This window comes from Saccostrea echinata, unplaced genomic scaffold (assembly GCF_033153115.1).
Source record: "Saccostrea echinata isolate AGI-Se365-2 ecotype Australia unplaced genomic scaffold, CSIRO_AGI_Sech_v1 ptg000043l, whole genome shotgun sequence".
NCBI lineage: Eukaryota > Metazoa > Mollusca > Bivalvia > Ostreida > Ostreidae > Saccostrea > Saccostrea echinata.
This window is the reverse complement of record NW_026889792.1, coordinates 2,572,051-2,592,124: the sequence shown is the minus strand read 5'-3', so window position 1 is coordinate 2,592,124 and position 20,074 is coordinate 2,572,051. Positions and strand designations below refer to the sequence as shown.

Here is a 20,074-nt window from a genome sequence, read left to right as displayed (position 1 = left end):
ATTAATTTCAAACTGATACCGTAAGTATAATATGTAAGTATTTATAGGAAGATTTTTTTTTTTTACAGTGACATCAATTTTTACAGTCATTCTACACAAACATAACGTATAACGCCCATGTACAGGCATGGATCTTAATTTTTTTTTTTTCCAAAAGGGACGGAGAGGGCGAATTTGAAAAACAAATGTTTACGATATACAAACCACAACTTCATATGATTATATTATGCTACCAATAAGTGAAAAGGCATTTGTATAAAGCATTAACGACTCAACGTACCTGCAATTTTACACTTCAGTTCAGTCCAAAATATGTTTGCCACAGGTCAATTTCTCATTTCATTTTCGGGTGCATGTGAAAGAAGGGGAAGCTTATAGCTTTCCACCGTTCAATACTTCTTTGCAAAATGCTTTGCAAAATGCCTATCAATGACTTATTTAGCCCCTTTTTGCATTTCGAATATACATTGATCCCCCCTCCCCCACTTCTAATTTGACCAACATCCATAAATAGAAAACAGGTAAGGAAGACTCAGAACACCACTCATAATTTTACTGAATCGTGTTTATAAGGAAGCAAGCATGCACTGCTCACAGAAAAGTTCTAATTCTAAAGTACTGTATATGCAGCCAGAGTTGTCCTTTGATGTAAAATGAAATAATCGGACATCTTAAGTAAATGACACAATTTGAAATAGAATAAAATATTCTTAACATTATAATGGATCAAAATAAAGTAATTTTAAAAGTTATTCATGCATTATCCCAAGGTAAGTAAACAATCGTGACAGTGATTTCTTTTCATTAATATGTAACAGTTGTCTTTGAATATTTTCCCTAAGAAATATGGCAGCTATCTGCTTAAAATGTTCTAGATAAACTTAATATGAAGACCTAACCTTTATATATGACATAATTTTATCCGCAAAGTAATTATAAAAAACAACAATGTTCAACAAAAAAAAATACAGTTTCTTTAGTCTTTAATTAGAGCTTCCATAAAGAACATTGTAATTCCAATATATCACATCTTAGATCATTAAAATGAAAAAAAATAAATAAATATATTGAGAAAGACCAATTCTAACAATCATCACCCGATACTATTTTTAAAATAGAACACTTTAATTTTTCCCGCCATAAGCACATTTGACCTTTGAACTCGTTGCTACCAGTGACGTTTACAATCGGCAGCCATATTTTAGCAGAAGGGGATAAACTCGTGTTTGTTGTCAAGCTAAACTTTTGGAGAATTTTATTGCTTTATAATGGCGGTCCCTTTTTCAAATACAAAACTCAGAGTACCAAAAGGATTTCAGAATATTTTAGAAGGTTTAGCGAGAGAATGCTTGAGAAGTCAGCCAGAAAATATATACGAATTTGGTGCCAAGTATTTCCAACAACTTCTTCAAGTTAGAGAGCGTAAGTATCAATGGTTTTTTTCTCTCATGACCTACACCTTATTACATAAATTTGTTTTTCAAATTTTATCTGAAATACATAATGTTCAACTTTTGATAGGAGGAAATATTTTAGGGAAAAATACTTTAGTTCGAATTTCCTCTGGTTTGTATATCTTTATACATGTTGACCAATATGAAACATTAAACCTATTGATTTCAGTTGTTATTTAATAAAAGATAGATCACCATGATTTAAAAGATCATATGAGTTACGTTTTGAGGTGTAGCATCTAGGTCTGGATTCTTCCAATAGTGCAGAACTTCGTCCAGGGATCATCACAGGTGCAAGGGAGAGTCCTCTATTTACACTTTTTAAAACTAGATAAAAGCTTAGTTTCATGTTTTATTTACTTCAGCCCTGATATAAAACAATTTGAGGGTTTGGGCTTCTATGACACTAGGTGGTAATGTGTTCCACAGGCAGATCCCAGATGGAAGAAAGATACTTTTAGAGTGTCTGTCCTGGTATAGGTAGTTAGAATAATCTAACTGTGTCTCGGGGCAGGCCCTCACCACAAACCGGGTCCGTAGAACATATATCATTTTAACGATAGGACATTCTATCTATGGTATAGGATCTGCATTCTTTGATCATGGTCTCTAGTAGCAGTACTAATAGGATGGAAGAAAGATGAAGATGGAATGATACCAGGGAGATCTTATACATTGAACATCACTGTTTTGCTGCCTGACAACTTTGAATTGTCCTTAAATTTCTGTATCTGTAATCATGGGTACATAGGGGCTTGTCTTCTTGATTGTTAAATGTAAAATAAATGTGAAAAATTTTGAATCTTCTCTAAGTACACTTATAAGTTGTTTAAATAGAGATTCTGACACTTTCAGTCAAGAAAAACCACGTTTTAAAAAGATGTACCACACCTATATATACATAAACTTTACAATGGACGAAAGCTCTTATCTTGGAAAAATACCCCAACCCTTTTCAGCGCCTATTTCTGGACTCTAAAGCATTAATTTATTTCTTTGTTGTGGTTCTGTCCCCTACAGTGATGATTTTCCTAAATGTTGATACGTTTGTCAGTCGTCAACACGTGTTTAATCAACAGAAAACGGATACAATTTCTTCGATTTGGGGCTGATTTTTCTAAAATGACGTGGGGAGAACGAAAGTTTACATGGTTGCATGGTAACGATGCAAGGGCGCTAATCGTGGTATAACATATAGCGCGCTTGTATAGCAAGTGTCCTGTAAATTATGTAACAGATTAGTTACACTGTATACATTAAATGAAATGAGTCTTCCTGGTGCTACCTTAGCCCCTGAAAACCAAACTTTAGCCAGCATTTATCATTTTCACTGTCTTTTCTTGTCGGTTAACATTTTTTCCGCAAAGCTGGAAGTCCTTGGATGTTACCATTCGCTTTCGATTACCCTCTGAGTTTTCCCTATACATTGATTATCTGCCTTTGTGATTTTGTAAACTTTCGTTCTCCCCACGTCATTTTAGAAAAATCAGCCCCAAATCGAAGAAATTGTATCTGTTTTCTGTTGATTAAACACGTGTTGACGACTGACAAACGCATCAACATTTAGGAAAATCATCACTGTAGGGGACAGAACCATGACAACGAAATAAATTAATGCCTTAGAGTCCAGAAATAGGCGCTGAATTGGGTTGGGGTATTTTCCAAGATGAGAGTTTTCGTCCATTGTAAAGTTTATGTATATAGGTGTGGTACGTCTTTTTTAAACGTGGTTTTTCTTGACTGAAAGTGTCAGAATCTCTATTTTAACAACTTTTAAGTATATTTAAAGAAGATTCAAAATTTTTAAAATTTATTTTACATAAATTAACAATCCTGAAGACAAGCCCCTATGCACGGGTACAGAAAAGTATATCACTATTGAGCAAAAGTCTTTCAGGATGAGGGACTGCACACTAAGTAGTTAGTCTCTATAAGCTTCTGGGGCAGCTTTAAATTGTTCTGCAGTAGGCCTTTATTTATGGTATACTCTATATGTTGTGGCAGAGAGTTCCAGTTGGTTATGGTTATAGGGCACAGTGTCAGTAACATAGATAGATTGTAAGCTATATTCAACTTAGTAAGACCATTTTTGTTACATTTTTGCCAGATCTATAGCATTGTAAGTGTAATTGCTGGAAAAAAAACATAAACATGCAAATATTTTATTTCCCAATAAATATCCATGGAACTAATTTTTAACTTTATCAACTATGTGTAAAGTCATAAAACATTGTATGAGCAAAAGTATTTGTAAGTGATTCAAAAAAGTAGGAATTTTCAAAGAAAATAAACCATTAAACAGGTAGAATTTCACCCAACAATTTAACACTACAAAATGGAGAAAAAAAATTAAATGAATATTGATTGGGCCAAAATAAAAAATACCTTTGTTTCCCTAATGAAACCGACACAATTAAATCACGCTGACTGAAAAGATTTTTTAAATAAGATTATTCAAATATTTTTTTTTATGTTTATCAACTTTCAAATATTTTTTTTTAATGTTTATCAACTTTCATAAAATACAATTTCATCAACATCCATTTTTATCATAACAGCCAAAATTGTTCTAATGTGATTTTCAAGCGTTTTATTTTTTATTTCTATTCTTCTAACAGGTCTAAAATACGGCTGATTGTTTCCTCTATAGAGAAATGAATTAGGTTACCATGTCACAATTAAGCTGTTCAATTGAACACCAAAAGATCAATTTGTTTGTTAACTTGTGTATCAATTGCAATGGAATGCAGATGATTTGAGCTTTCGTTAGATTAAAAATATTCTTTAATCATTCATAAATTTGTTAAATTGATTAATATTTATGAATGTAAAGAAATAAAATCAGTTGTCTTTTTTTTATTGCTTTATCAGTAAAATCATGGAGTGAAAATGTTATGGGGAGGTCTGTGGAACAGCCTTATTCAGCTATAAAAACCATCATTTAAGCTGTTTAAGGCAATACACGCTGTTCAGATTTTGGAAGATGACACATCAATATGGTCTAAATAAGTATTAAAATTAAAAGTCAAATATTCATTTCAATTGTACATGTTTGATATGTTTTTGAACAGTGTTTTTGATCTGATATTAAATTTTTTTAATGATGTTTATGATTTATTGGAGAATAATGTCAGTGGCATTTCATTGATCTCGGCAATAACTGTAGTAGAATTCAAGTTATAGTCTGTGTGGTCATAGTATACACAAGAGAATATATTGGACTCTTGGAGAACAATTAGAATGTAAAGCTGTAAGAAGGGGTCACATAACAAATATATTCATTTGGCAGCTAGAGGTCAGTTGACATGAGTCAGGTGAGCATTATGGCTCATGGGCTTCTTATGAGGAGAAAACATCTGTTTTTCCATTTGCATGTACATGTTTAATTTGATTCAATGTTGAATGTTCAGTTAAGAGTTGCCTACAGGAAATTGTTGCAAATTTTAGTGGAGTTATTGTTGATTGATTTTGTGTGATACAATTGTATTAGTTTACTGAACTAAAAAACTGTTTGAAAACTGTAAAGGTTTGACTGTTGTTAGATCCTGCAAATGTATTGGTAGTTTATTGATTGCTGCAGTAGTTATAAGTAAAAGGGTACCGATGCATCATTGATGAATCAACAGGACGGGGGAAAATGGGGAGGTAGTGCTGCTCACGAAGACCGTCATGTCACTGAGATATGCAGAGGGAGGTTTTATTTAATATTGTGAGGATATTGTAATTCAGCTCAGAATCTGGATAATTGTTTTAAGTAAAGGAAACATTTTAGCCACCGACAAGAAAGCAAATTGCCACTGCTGCCATCAGTGACATGTTTATTAGAAGTTTGATATTCTAAGTTTTGTACTTTGCTGAATCTTGAGTAGCAGATATTGGCTGGTGAACAGTAAAAGCCATGGGAACAAAATTCTCTAGAATTCGGGAGTTTGTTGGCAAGAAGAGGTCATCTTTTCATAGTGTAGCTTCGTGTACCAGCTTCCCTGTTGATGCTCCTGGTAAAGAATGTCAGATTTATAGATATGAATGTTCATTCTTGTCTTTAACAAGTTTGCAGTGTCTCTCGTAAATCATATATATTGACAAAAACTGTGTATTTATATATATTAGTTTAATGATCACAAGGAGTTTGAAAAAATTGATTGATTAAAGTTGAAAATTTTTTCCATAATGTTTGTATAATGTATAATAACAGTGCAAGTACTGCATTTAAGGGGAAAAAAAATAGAGTACATGTATAACATGTACATGAAACTTTGAAAGGTTAGATGAATCCCATTTTACAACACCATACCTGGAGAAAAAGTTCTCTTCTTTCTTAGGATGAATAAAACTCTGATTTCTCACTTGTTTTAGGTAATTACACATTTGTATAATTAAATACAGGCATTACTTATTATAGTTGAGTTAGAGAGTTTTGATGCTGAACTAAGTATATTTTGGAAATTTAAATGTTTTTATCTTCTGAAGTCGAACAGCATTTCTAATGGCTTAATTATTTTTTAATAAATACATTGTATTTATACAGAAACTGGCCATGATCCAGCTGTCCATGGGGCGAGGTTGGAGGATCGATTCTACAACAATGACTCCTTCCAGAGTTCTAGCACCGACCCTGGGGATCCTCAGCAGCAAGAGGCCGCCCTCAAAATCCAGACTGAGTTCCGTCGGCACCACGCAGAACAGGAAGTCAACAGCATGAAGGAAGAGGAAGCTGCAATCAAAATACAGTCTGGTTTCCGTGGCTTCCAAGACAGACAAAAAGTCTTGGAAATGAAGTGAGTAAACAAGAAAAAGTTATTTTCTAGGTTCTTTAAAGAAAATTTCATTGAACAGTTTGATACAGAGCTCTTATTGTTGGATTTGAATTTAGTATCAATATTATAGTATCAATTAAAAATGGTTCTATAAACATCATTCACATCAGTGCATCTTTTTTTGAGATTTTTCAATACTTGTCAAAAATATATCACTATGTTAAGAGATGAAAAAAAGGGACATTCTAAAACAATAGCTTGAGCATTTAACAAAATAGTACATACTTGGTCAGGTGGAACATGCTAGGTCTTCCTTATAAATTTCAAATGTACTAAATAAATGAATTGATCTTGACAAATATGCTACTTTGCAGCTGGAGTTTCTTTTGCTATGTCTCGTAGATCTTGATTTAGTCTCATAAAGAGAGATTTTTAAGGCTATATTACTTTAGTGGTTGTTAAAGCTGTAGATCCTGTCATTTCTAGAACTTGTTTATACTTGTCTAATACATGACCACCGAACTTTTAATTTGTATGGTTTTCATATAAAACACAAAATAGTACACAATAGGACTTCACATATTTTTTGTGATGTTTGAATTAAAATTTGTATTATTGTATTTTTAAGTCTTGTGCTCTTAACTTTTTTTTTATGTTACATGACATTTTTTTTTTGATTGATACTTTAGTATTGATTTTGATTCTCCCATTAGTGACAACCCTGGTCTGTAACAGAAACAGTTTGCTATATGTTATTTGATGTCTAAATTTTGATTTTGATAAATTATTTTTAAAAAAAGCAAATTTACTAGGTTTGTATTTATCATGAAGCTGATTTGTTAATCCTATTGATTAGTTTTGGGAATCTATTGATTAGACAGAAGCTAACTTTATGAGTGTGATCAGCTTGACTTCTCAAAACACATGGAGTGAAAAGAGAGAGAATATCTTTCACTGTGATCATGAATAATTTAGAATATGGAGAATTATATCTGTATGCACGATTGTTCATACAGAAAGATAATACATACAATAACGATGCTAAAATTGATTAGGTAGCTGTCCATTTTTAGAGGAATGTTTATACCATTGGCAAGTAAATGAATGCTAATAGTTTCTGATTTATTAAAAATCTGAAAACAGAGACTGTTCAAATTATGGCTAAAAAGCTAATAAAAATTCATTTAATGCAACTTTTAATTGTAAAAATCATGGTCACTGTGGAATTTTTCTGGGGAAAGGGGAGGGAGGGCAGGGTTCGAAATTCACTATATACAACTCGCAAAACGCGAGTTAGAATTCCCAAATTGCGAGTTAAAAATTAGGTAACTCGCAAAAACTTGCGAGTTGATTTTTTTTGCATTGAAACTGTAGCAAAATTATATAATATGACAGAACACAATGCTTTTGATTTAAATCAGTAATTTCACTAAAAGTCACACTGTAGTTGTATTTTGTGTATTGTACAGTAGTTACTTTCTCCTTAAGTTAGATGTATTTTAAAATTTATATAAATTTAACTTTATATGAAAATTGCGAGTAGTCTTATAAAATTGCGAGTTCACTTTCTTGGTACTCGCAATTATTTGCGAGTTGTAATTTTACGGAGTTTCTAACCCTGGAGGGGTAATGTTCATGAATTTCATGGATCACCTTTACCCATGAATTTACATCCTTACCATAATAATGTTCACTGTCTATTGTATTGATTCATCAAGTCTTCTGTATATATGACCTATGTACCAAATTACTTCTCAGTGAACCAGTAAAATTTGGTTGTCCACAGACATTGACCCCAAGAATTAAAATGATTCCATAATCATAAATTGTTTTACAATGTGCATGCTCCCTAAGGGCCCTTGATTGGTGAATAATCTTTATACATTTATATATTGTTATTTCAGAGACCCGGAGGAGTATGCCAGACAACAGAAGGAGGCAGAAGAGAGGCTGTCTAAAGCAGGAAGTAGTAAGGACAGTGTGGATATCGATCTGGATGATCCAGAGGTGGCAGAGGCTGCTGTCAAAATCCAGGCAGGGTTCAAAGGTTACAAAGCTCGCAAAGAGGTCAAGGATAGGAAGGTATGTTAAGGTCATTATGCAAAAAGTTAATAGGAATGTGTAAACACAGCAAATGTGGCTAAATAGAGTGTGACTGTTGTATTGTTTAAGTCACTGAATTGATTGTGGTGATGAATAGTGTCACTTCAGCACTATAATTACAATGAAAGAAGTACACACTGGAAAGTATTACCATTTTATGTTTTAGTTTGTATCAAATTCATTAATTTTATTACTTGTACAGATATTTATGGTAAGTTTAATTATTATCAAGGAGTAACATAGTTAGATATAATGTGCAATAATTAATGCTTACTGTAAGAAGATTTTGAGGAATGATTATAAAAGGCTGACTATTTACTTTTTGTGGAAAACGGCTTTTGATGTGTAAAGCATTTAGAATATGGTTTGGCTTTTTGCTTACAATTAACCTCAATGCAATGGGTTGATCTATACTGATCTTATGTATTTTGCTCAAATGTTGTTTTTTTTTTAATGAAAATGGATAGTCAAAACCTGCAGTGTTAATTGTAACACTTTACAGGAGAGCAACTTAACTCACAGGATCGTTTGAGTATATCATAGGATAATTATTTGCAAACCAGTTGCTTCATTGCAGGTTAATAGGATGAAAATTTGAGAATAAAAATCAAAGTCATGTTCCCCACAAATTGATTCCATTATATGTCAAAGGCTTAGTTGTAAATCCATGGCCTCCTGAGAGCCTCTGAAACTAAGCATCTAATCAGCTGTAATGGAAGTTTACACATATAGCTTAATGGTCTTCTTTACTCATAAGTCCTCATCAGCCACATATATCTGAGTGAATTGATCCACAGAAGAGGCCACAGTACAAACAAACCATAAATACTGTTAGGGGTTTAAAGGTCAGAATAACTTCTTTTATTCTACGCCTATCTTTGCAAAGATCAATTATTTTGGCTTAATTGGTATGTTTGCTTCACTGTCATATTTCCAAAGGACATAAATTAGTGTCATTGAGCTTGCATTCTGTTACCCCCTCCCCCCTCCATTATGTAAAGTCAGAGATTTGGACAGTTGGTAGATTACATTTATAAAATGAAATATAATATTTATATGCTTGTATACTAATCCAGGTCCATATTCTCTGAAGTATTTGCTCATTCTTGACTTAAGCATGCTTTGAACAATATGTAGGACTTGATATATTCATTATAATCATATAAACTTCTAAACTGATAGTTTATAGATATATAGTTCTGCAATCCTCTTCTACAGGGAAGAAGAGACGATGCAACAGGAAAGACAGATTCAGACATTATCGATATTGATCTCAATGATACAGAGTTTGAAAAAGCTGCATGTAAAATTCAAGCAGGATATAAGGGGCACCTTGTGCGCAAAAAGCTTAGGTCTACCCACTCCATCGATTTTAGTCAGACAGAAAATGAACAGACATAATAATTAACAATCACTGTGAGGCATCATTGGCTCAAAAAATTTATTGTTTTCAACTAACAGTGACAGTAAATATAAGCTAGTTTCCATATTAAGCTAGATGACAGGTGAAGTATTGTAAAAAAAAAAAGTGAAATAAAATCGGTCAATGATGAAAAAATTGTCTTTTTAGATATAATTACAAAGTTTAACCAAGGCAGTGTCTTGAAAACTGGTGTAAAAAGCAATTAACATCAATTTACTTGGAAAAAAGTCCAAGCAATCAACATGTGCAAAGTTCCCAATATTATAACACTTAGAGAAATAGCAATTTGTTTCAAAGTAAATGTGCTAAAAAACTTGATAAAGATCCAGTAATGTGTTATACTCATTAAAGTTATCTTCATTCTATACTGAAATCAATAAGAAATGGGAAGAGAATTGGTGACAAAAAATAGCAGGATACATGCAGAAATTGCTCAGAATGTATTACTTCATCAATATATTGTGTTAGTTTTATGCACCAGCTTCCCAAAAAGTATTTCTATAAAGAGTAATAAACAGGTTCTTCTTGTCAGTGAGTAATCAATACTTTTGCCAGCATGGAAATCATTCATTGACAGGATCTCCACGTTAGACTAGCATCAAGATTCGGAAACTCACAAATTTGTCCGCTCTCGCCTTTTTTTATATATATATAAATCAGGATTTTTTATTGCTCTAGTCAGCAATTTTCTGTGGCATTGGATTATATATCATTTTTTTGGCCATATTTAATACCACTTGAATTGAGGTCTGCAGCTTATTTAAAAATTTGAACCCAACAGGTAGAATTTTTAATACCTTTTTTTTGTTTTGTTTTTTTTTTTTGGTCATTGTTGAATACTGTTAAAAATTTGTCTTCAATTAATCTCATTTTTTTTCACAAAAATTAAATTGTTCTCTTAAATTATGTTGAAAAGCTTCATTTTCTTTTTTCATACTGATTGAATTGGGTTAGACAAGAATTGCAAATTTCAAGTTCCATTAAAAAGTTCTTCAGGTTCATAAGCACAAAAGATTTTAAAATTAATGTTCATAACACTAAATTAAGATTTGGTAGTATTTTTGTATGAATTTTTGAAATTTCAAAATTAAGTTGATAAGTCATTTTTTTTACTAATTAGACTGAGTGCATTACATATGTGATTTTACTAAATATTTATCTACAGTTTTCAGGTGAATGACTGATCACTTTGGTTTATTTGCAATAATAAGTCTCTAACAGTGTGATTTGTTACTAACTTTCTAGGAACAGAGTATTGCAGAAAATAATTCAGAAACCCAGTTACCAAGTGACAAAGAAATGGCAGCTGCTGCCACTAAAATTCAAGCAGGGTTCAGAGGTCATAAAACTCGACAAGAAATGAAGGAGAAAAAAGAGGTTTGTGTCTCAATATGACACCACTTACAGATCTAGGTGGAGGGGCACCACTAAGTAGATATTTCTGTATGTAGGTGGCACCAGAATTTTAAGGTGGAGGGTAGCACAGTAGATCTTTATTTCTGTATCTATGAGGCACCATACATTTAGGTAGAGAATACCACAGTAGATCTTATCTATATAGATTAGAGGGCACCACATAATAGATGGGAGGGTAGCAATGTAGATCTATATTTTTATTGACATAACACAAGAGATCTAATTGACAAGGAGTATAGTGGATATTTCACTTTTGTAGAGAGTAGCACATGTAATATGAAACACTTCTAGGATCTTGTTGTGCACTAGGTGGCTGCTCAAAAGTACTTTGTAGATTGGTTTTGCTAACACAGATTATGAATATTCATTGGACTGGAGATATATGTTGCAATATGATTTTTCAAATATCACAAATTTTATGATATTTCATCAGGCCATTCCAAAATTTTTGAAGGTCTTTATGTCTGTAAGCCCTATTCCTTGCAGAAGGCCAATTAACAAACAGGTTCTGGGACCTGCCAGTTTACTTCTCTAAATCCGTAATTCGTTATATCCATATAACAAATTCGTTAAAGTATACTTGTACACAGCGAATTCGCAATATAGATCTATTCTTTTCCTTCAAGTATGACTATAAAATGTATTTTGGGATGTATAAAATACAAAATTCATCTTGGAGTTCAAAGGTTTTTGGTTTCAGTTTCAAATACATATACCTGTACATGTACTTACAAAATTATTGTCAGTTCAATATTTAAGAATTGATTTCTTTGAAAATTCGCTATAAAAGATGTAAATTTTGTTATTTTTAACTTCTAGGGGACACAGAATCAGTTCATTATAAACTGTAAAATTTTATAGGAAAATGTCAAGAATTTTGATGGGAATGGCAAAACACTTCGCTATATCCGTAAATTCGCTATATCCATGTTCGTACTAGACGAGTTTTACTGTAGACTGTTACAGACAGACAGGGAGACAAAGACTTTAACAGAAGACAAAGGACATAGACTATTACATATGGACAGGTAGACAAAGACTGTTACAGATGGACAGGTAGACAAGACTGTTACAAATGGACAGGTAGACAAAGATTATTACATATGGACAGGTAGACAAGACTGTTCAAATGGACAGGTAGACAAAGACTGTTACAGATGGACAGGTAGACAAGACTGTAATAGATGGACAGGTAGACAAGACTGTTACAGATGGACAGGTAGACAAAGACTGTTACAAATGGAAAGGGCAAAGAAATCCATAATTCTGCAGCTGACACAAAAAATTAGATCTAGAATTTGTTTGTATCTTATTTGAGCAGATGTAATTTGAAAACTTTTAATATCAGTGGCAGCATTCATATTTTAATATATTTATTATTAGTTTCTATATGTGTATCATATACTTTGTTTCAGCTTATGGGAGACCAATTGATTAGTTACTGTAGGACAGTAGTACCTGAGGAATATAATAACCATAGATTTAGGTAGTTTTTTTTTTTTTTTTTTTTTTTGTATAAATGCATGTTATAATCTGGTTTGAATTTTGTTTTGTTATTAAGTTATAGATTTAGGACTGAGCAGGACTAATCCTATCATATTTTCATATTTGTTGCTTAATAAGTTTTCTAAATTAGCCATAGAGTCATGCATTCATACTATGAAATAATAGAAGTTAAAAAACTTGAATTGTTCCAAAAAAGGTTTTTTAAAAAAAGACAAGGTTTTTAAGATTCACAACAGCAAGAACTGATGATTTACATTCCAGTATCTCTTATGTCAATACTTTGTTACAGTAAAAACAAAACAAAGAGGAAAAAATGACATGGATCATAAAAAAGTGCATATGTATGATTTGCATGGTTTTAGTATGCTTAACAAAAGCAATGAATAGAAATCAAAATTTATGCAAAATGACAATATTCATAATAAGACAGATGAAATTTCAAGGTCACAGTGTTGTTTTCAAGGTTACTTGTATAGTTGTCCTCTTCTTACAGGTTCTACGTTATATAATTCATACTTAACCATCTTTTTGATTAATCTCTTGGTTCCTTTGGGAGATACTTTAAGGTTAATTAATATTAACAGATTAATTACCTCATCTCTATAGAGAACTCCCTATTGGTGTTCTGTGTTATAATCAATATTTTCTAGTTGGCATGCTTATAATCACTTTTCACTTGTTGTTCTACATTGACCATATATTCTGTAGTTATAAGTAAATTATTACTTTCAACCTTTACATAGATCACTATCAATATTTTGAATTTCTCACTCTATTTTGAATTTCTCAGAACAGAACTTAAGCAATTAATTTGACTTGGCATTTTGTATATGTGAAAAATATCTAATTTTTGTTATATGTATAATATTGCCATGTAACAAGATTGACAGCATTTTTTTCAGCTGTGAATACATTTATATTTGATTTATATAACTAATGTGGTATTAACTAACCCTCATTCTTTGTAACTGATGTACACTTGACAGGATAGAGGAGTTATAAGTGAATTAGACAAGTCAGAACTAGAAAATGCTGCCATACATATCCAAGCTGGTTTCCGTGGTTACCAGACACGAAAAGAAATGAAGCATTTGAGGGTTGGTTTGTTGGTCTTACAGTAGCCATTTAGCATTAAGTACTCTGTGTTCTTTATAAGGTTCAGCATTTCTTTATCTCTGTTTCTCTGCCAGATCTCTTCAGCTAAAGTCTCTCCAATGTTCTTCACTTGTTCTTTGATACATGTATAATAAAGCCACCAAAGCTTTGTTCATTGCTGCCTTGTATACTTTTATGTTGATGTTTGGTTTAATTTCATACACATGCCATATTACTTGCATTCTGATTTTTCATGCATATAGAATTCTGTTTCATGTCAAGTTTTTATGTGATCATCAATATATGTGCTATAGATGGGTAATTATCAGTGCCTTGTTCTTCTGACTACTACGCCTTTAAACTTTGACATTTTGTAGTGCTTAATGTATTCCATCATATTATGTGATCATAAACCATTATACACTTAAACAGTGCCAATACGGATATTGCTTGAGCCTGTATGGTATTACATTGGCTATTTTCTTATAATAAGGATTGATCATGGCATGCAGGTCTTATTATAGATTTACTTTTCCTAAGGTTCTTTTCTTCAGCATCTTGTTGTATCTTAGATCTTAAACCTTCACTTTTAGATTCCATTGTAGAATTTGCTCTTGGTATTTAATATGAAGCATTTTTGATACTAAATTTTGATAGTAAATATGATCTGTTCAGGAAGTTTATATTGTGGCAACAGCTTATGGTAAAATAATGAATATAAGCAGAGACACAGGTTGATGGTTAAGAGTGAAGCTTAATTAATTGTTTTTGATTAACAGTATGGGAGAAAAAGTGCTAATTAAGCAACTTGGTCAAATTGCTGTTGGCAATAAAAGGCAAATTCATATTAAGCTATATATAACATTTATTGACTTCTTTTAATTATACCTAACTTTCTACTTTGTAGAAGATCAAGCTGTTCATAAAATTGCTTTTAGTTTACTCGAATTAGTTTTAAAATGAAAAATATTTGATTGTGTGTTATCAAGTTTTATCTATCAGTTACTGAATAGGTACCATTGGACTCTTCATTACTAATATGTTTAGGAGATGGAATACAGTAAAACAGGCATAAATTTCTTGCATCTTAATATTTTTTTTTTGCATTTGCTTGACTAACTTTTTTTTATCAGTGTGCTATAAATAACTACAGGAATCACATGTCCCTGACCAAAAGGAAGAGGAAGTTGATATTGATCTCACTGACCCAGATGTAGAACAAGCTGCCCTTAAAATTCAAGCAGGGTTCAAAGGTTACAAGACACGCAAAGAATTTGAGAGCAAAAAGGTTTGCACAAGCATTAACCAGTAGCTACTAACATTGCATCTAACTAACATCCATAGATATAGCTACAAAACCTAAAAATATTACAAACAATATTTTAAATAGTATGTGTTGCAAAATCGGACCAAATTTACTATTGATTATCAAATTGAATTGCTAGCATACAATCAGTTATATGATCGATAATTTGAACTTTAATTTAAAGGATAAATAAAGTTAACTATAAAATATTCAGATATCCTCGGAAATGGAAACAATATTTCAATACAAATCTGTGAGACCAACTTCAGTTAATGCTCAGTGGGAAAATTTGTCCACCATTTCCAAGAAAAATAGAGGAACGTTCATTGATAATGTTCAAAGATAAATCATTTTGTTTAAAAAATATATTTTGAAAAAAAATTAGTGACTTTCGATTTTAAAATTTTCTATCGATTGTCGCCAACATGCTGCCTTCAGTGACAATTTTTCGATAGTCAGCGACTGTCATAACAACACTAATTTCAAATATAGATAATACATGATTAGGTATGCAGTTCAAGATAAAAAATTTAAAATAAAAAAAAAAAAATAAATTCCAACCCAGCTCAAATGCTAATTTATTTTGATCAAGGTCATGACCTTTGTCCTGAAGCAACATTGACAATAAATAAATCGATTTATAACTATGCTACTATACACTAATGACCTAAATACCAATTTCCAATACAAGTATTTCTTTACTCATTTTGATTTTTTTTTCTCCTGCGTCAACATCATAACAAATATAAACATTCTGTCAAGACTATTACGTATAAAATCAAGGATTAACATACTCAATGACATATTTAAGATGGAGAGCACAATACCATACTAATCAGCCTTGCTTGACTAATACGTGTAACCCTTGACCCTTGTACATGCAGATAAAGAGTTCAGAGGTCATCACCTCTGGCAACGAAAAGAGTGAGGAGGAAGTAGACATAGATCTAACTGACCCTGAAGTAGCGAATGCAGGAGTAAAAATTCAAACTGGATTTAGGGCTTACAAGGATAGAAAATCAGAACATGAAAAGGTTTCTCCCTTTCTGCCCAATATAATTTTATGAATCTGAAAATCAAAATTATATGTTTTGAAAAAAAAATGATTGAAATGCCCCAAAATATTTAATCCCATTCCTATTTTTCCTCCCCTGTCCCATTCAGAGCAGTTCCACAAAAAGCAGCAGTCCTGTTCTAGTGTCCAAACCTGAATCTGAGGAGGAGGTAGACATTGATCTTACTGATCCTGAAGTCGAAAAAGCTGCCATCAAAATTCAGGCCGGATTTAGCCGCTTTAAAAAAGCTAAGAAAAAGCCTATGCAGGTTTGAGCCCATTTACAACTTTGTTCTACATCGGAATTGTTTTCACGAGAGTTCCCGCCTCATTTCTGTGTAACTGTTATTATGTTTCAGAATGCCTTTTTAACAAATGCATGAAACCCACAGGTGCTATATTTCAGAATTTCTTTTTAACAACTGCATGAAACCTGTAGAAGTATATGGAATCTTAATTTTCTGAAATCTTTGCTGAATACACTTGTATAATTTAATTAATAGTTATTGTAACCATATTTGTTTTCAGGTGCAGAAGAAAATTGCCATATTGATTTTTTTTTTCCAGGCTATCGTTTAAAAACTGTCCTTTTTTAGTTGTTTTAAGTTTTTATTATTCTAAATGTTATCGAATGACTGCATGCAATTTTTTTTTTTTGTTTTTTGTTTTTATCTGTGCTCTTTTTTTTCTTAGTTAATTAAAATGTAATTGGGAAGCATGTTTTAACAATTTCAAAAGTTTAGTTTGTTAAAGAAAATATGTCATGAATAATCAGATATTTAAATGTTTTAATTTTTTCTTTATATGTATGTAAATAAAAGTCTTTAAAAATAATTTAAAATATTTTATTAATTGTTGATTTTATCAATGTTTAAATATGATTTCTCTACTTTTCCACTGTTTTAGGATCAAAAGGAACCCGAGTCTAAATCTGAGGAGGAAACAACCAGTAAAGAACCAGATCTCTCAGCCAAGGAAACGGAGGAAGCGGCTCTAAAGATCCAGGCAGGATTCCGCGGCTACAAGACCAGGAAGGAAGTGAAGGAACAGATGTCTAAAGAGGAAGGAAAGGAGGAAGAAAAGAAAGGTGAGGAGGAGAAGGTAGATATTGATTTAAATGACCCTGAAGTGGAGCAAGCAGCAATGAAAATACAGGCAGGGTTCAAAGGTTACCAGACCAGGAAGGAAATGAAGGAAAAAATATCCAAGGATACACAGGAGGAAGGAAGTAAAGAGAAAATAGACATTGATTTAAATGATCCAGAGGTAGAAAAGGCAGCCACTAAAATCCAGGCTGGATTCAAGGGATATAAAACACGGAAAGACATGAAGGATCAGAAAGAGGAAAAAGAATAACTTCTCTATGTATTTTAGGAACTCATTTTTAATTCCAGTGAATAATTTTATATGTAGATCAGCTTTATTTTGTATACTGTCACTCCCATTTTTTTTTCTTTTTACAATTTAATATTTTCCAAGATGATATGTGCATTTGAGTCGAGTTTGATACTCCACTGCAGTTTTTATATGTTTTTTTCTGATGATGTTTATGCAGATTTTTAACTGTATGTGATTTCTTTGTGATAAATGTTTTATTTCTGTTTTACAGACTGATATGTCTGGCATACAGACCCAGGTGAAGGATTGATGAACACACACACAATGCAAGTTTTCTCATTTCACCTGTGTGGGGGCAAATTTTTGAATTTTTGCTGCATTAACACCCAGCTTTTAGCTTGATATTTACCTGTAGTTTGAACAGTCATATACCTTCAGACAGACACAGGAAATTTCATATTTATTCATATACTGTCTTTCAGTAATCAAAAGAAAACAGTTCATTTTTTCCTCATAAAATTTATTATAAATTAATACTTAATCTAACAGCATAAAATCATTTTAAACATTTGTATAAAAATAAACAGAACAGTTGATAAAATGGAGGTACATATCAGTACATGTATATACATCAGTGAACCTGAATTACCTGGTTCATCACAAGGTTTCACAATCGACTGTTTATTCACAATACATGTACACTTAAAACAGAAAACAGCAAGTTTGTAGTGGCTATAGAATGGTAAAACTTCTGGTGTGTGGTGTGTTTGCAGTACTTTTGATAAATACTTGAAAAGTAAATCAGTACAAAGTAGTGCTATGTTCAGCTTAACTTTAACAATGTTCTTCTATTATCTGTGATTGTATTTTGTCTGTCAGATTTGTTGTATGTTTTAATGATAATACCTTCCACTCCAGGTGATTTTGTGGTCTTCATGCCAGAACAAGGAGAATCTACCAATGTACTTATATGTCAAGTACAAAGGACAGTCTATAATTCCATTCATATTTACTGTTAATATTTATATATATGTATAATTTTTGTCAATTTTTGCATTTTCCGAATTCTGTACAGTTGTAAAACAGTCTTATACATGTAATTATTTTGTTGGTTTAGATGAATATTTTTATTAAAATTTTGTACCTAACAAGGTACACATCTATGCATAAATACTGTTTTCTCATTACTTCTATAGAAAAGTGACATGATTGTGTGATGATGAACATAAGTCAAATGAAATTCAATTTTCAGATATATTTGATAAGCTGCTACTATATACATATACTTTAAAAAAAAATAATACATTTATACAGTTACCAGGTAGTTTGACTAATTGGTGCTTTTGAATTTATCTTTTATCAATATACTTAAATAGAGATGGTGAAATAGCACAGTGAAGACAGCACCATAGCTATTGTAATATGATCCCACTTAAAATGCTAAAACATACAACATTCATGTAGGTATATATGAAGATATACTTAAAAGCTGCATATTTTAATATTAAAATTTAAATTGTGGTTTAAGAATTAAACGGTCAATTTTATTAAAATATGATTTGAAATATGAATTAAGGACTGCTGCCTTTTAGGAAAACATTAAAATGATTTGTTTCATAAACATGTGGAGACAAACTAGGAGAGTTTGTGTAATGTATGAAATGTATATATTCTATCCAAAGATATTTCTACCATGCTTACATTTGATGCTAAGACAAGAATTCATATAAACATCACATTATCTTGATGTCTATATATGAAAGTTGTGAACATTTGGCACTATTGTCTTTCACTAATTGCAAATCTTGAATGAGTACATAAAATTAGTCATGTACTTATTGGCAATTGAAAATTGTTAATTAGTGAAAGACACTATCCAAGAAAGGACCATGTATTTGTTACTTCCGTAGAATACCTTTTACAATCACCTGTAAATTCACTTATGATTAAAGGAGTTTTTTCCTCTATTTCCCCTTCTTTCTGCCTTCCTCCCCATATGAAAATGTTAGGTTATTGGGCTTACTCGATTGCATTTTTGTTCCTAGTAAATTCAGTGGCGGATTTAAAGGGGGGGGGGCGCCCCCCCCCCCCAAATTGTCCAAGCGTAAATCATAGTTTCGTTGAGAAAATATGAAAATGTCTAGTCGGTAGACCTCATTTTACCCTACAAAATCTCTAAAATCCAGGAGCTTCCGGGGGCTTCGCCCCCTGGGCCCCAACCAGGGCTTCGCCCTGGACCCACTGGGGGCCTCAAGGCGACCCCAGACCCCCTGCCTACTTCTTGCGCCCCCCCCCCCACTTCAATTCCTGGATCCGCGCCTGAAACTTATGCATTAAACCCAAAATTATGTCCCTAAACTTGGCATCTTTGTTTTCAAAAATATAATACTGACATATTTTTAATTTACTGTATACTGAAGCCCAATATGTGCTTTACAAATTGTAGCTTTGTTTTTTCTATTAAAAAAAAAATATATTCCTATGTGAAAATTGTACTCCTTCTGTGACCCTGACCTCAGCGACTAGGACCTAGGAGCAGAGGGGGTGGGGCTTAGGAATAGCGAAGCACAATGGCTTCTAACAAATTTAAAATCTTTGTTATGTTGAGAAGCTTTCCCATAA

General features: G+C 32.2%; 1 protein-coding gene across 6 annotated transcripts; it reads left to right on the top strand.

Annotated features, from left to right (window-relative positions):
• Window positions 1-1,160: 1,160 nt before the first annotated feature.
• Window positions 1,161-18,592, top strand: LOC133201353 (abnormal spindle-like microcephaly-associated protein homolog). Of its 6 annotated transcripts, none has more exons than XM_061337162.1 (9): window positions 1,161-1,422; window positions 5,983-6,232; window positions 8,116-8,293; window positions 10,983-11,114; window positions 13,646-13,756; window positions 14,908-15,042; window positions 15,945-16,094; window positions 16,225-16,383; window positions 17,021-18,590. In XM_061337162.1, exons 1-9 carry the CDS (start codon window positions 1,269-1,271, stop codon window positions 17,468-17,470), a joined length of 1,719 nt encoding a protein of 572 aa, XP_061193146.1. In that variant the 5' UTR covers window positions 1,161-1,268; the 3' UTR covers window positions 17,471-18,590. The 6 variants fall into 6 exon arrangements, with proteins under 6 accessions (XP_061193146.1, XP_061193149.1, XP_061193148.1 ...); XM_061337163.1 differs by lacking the exon at window positions 1,161-1,422 and adding an exon at window positions 5,262-5,452 and having other exon boundaries at window positions 17,021-18,592; XM_061337165.1 differs by lacking the exon at window positions 10,983-11,114.
• Window positions 18,593-20,074: the final 1,482 nt, after the last annotated feature.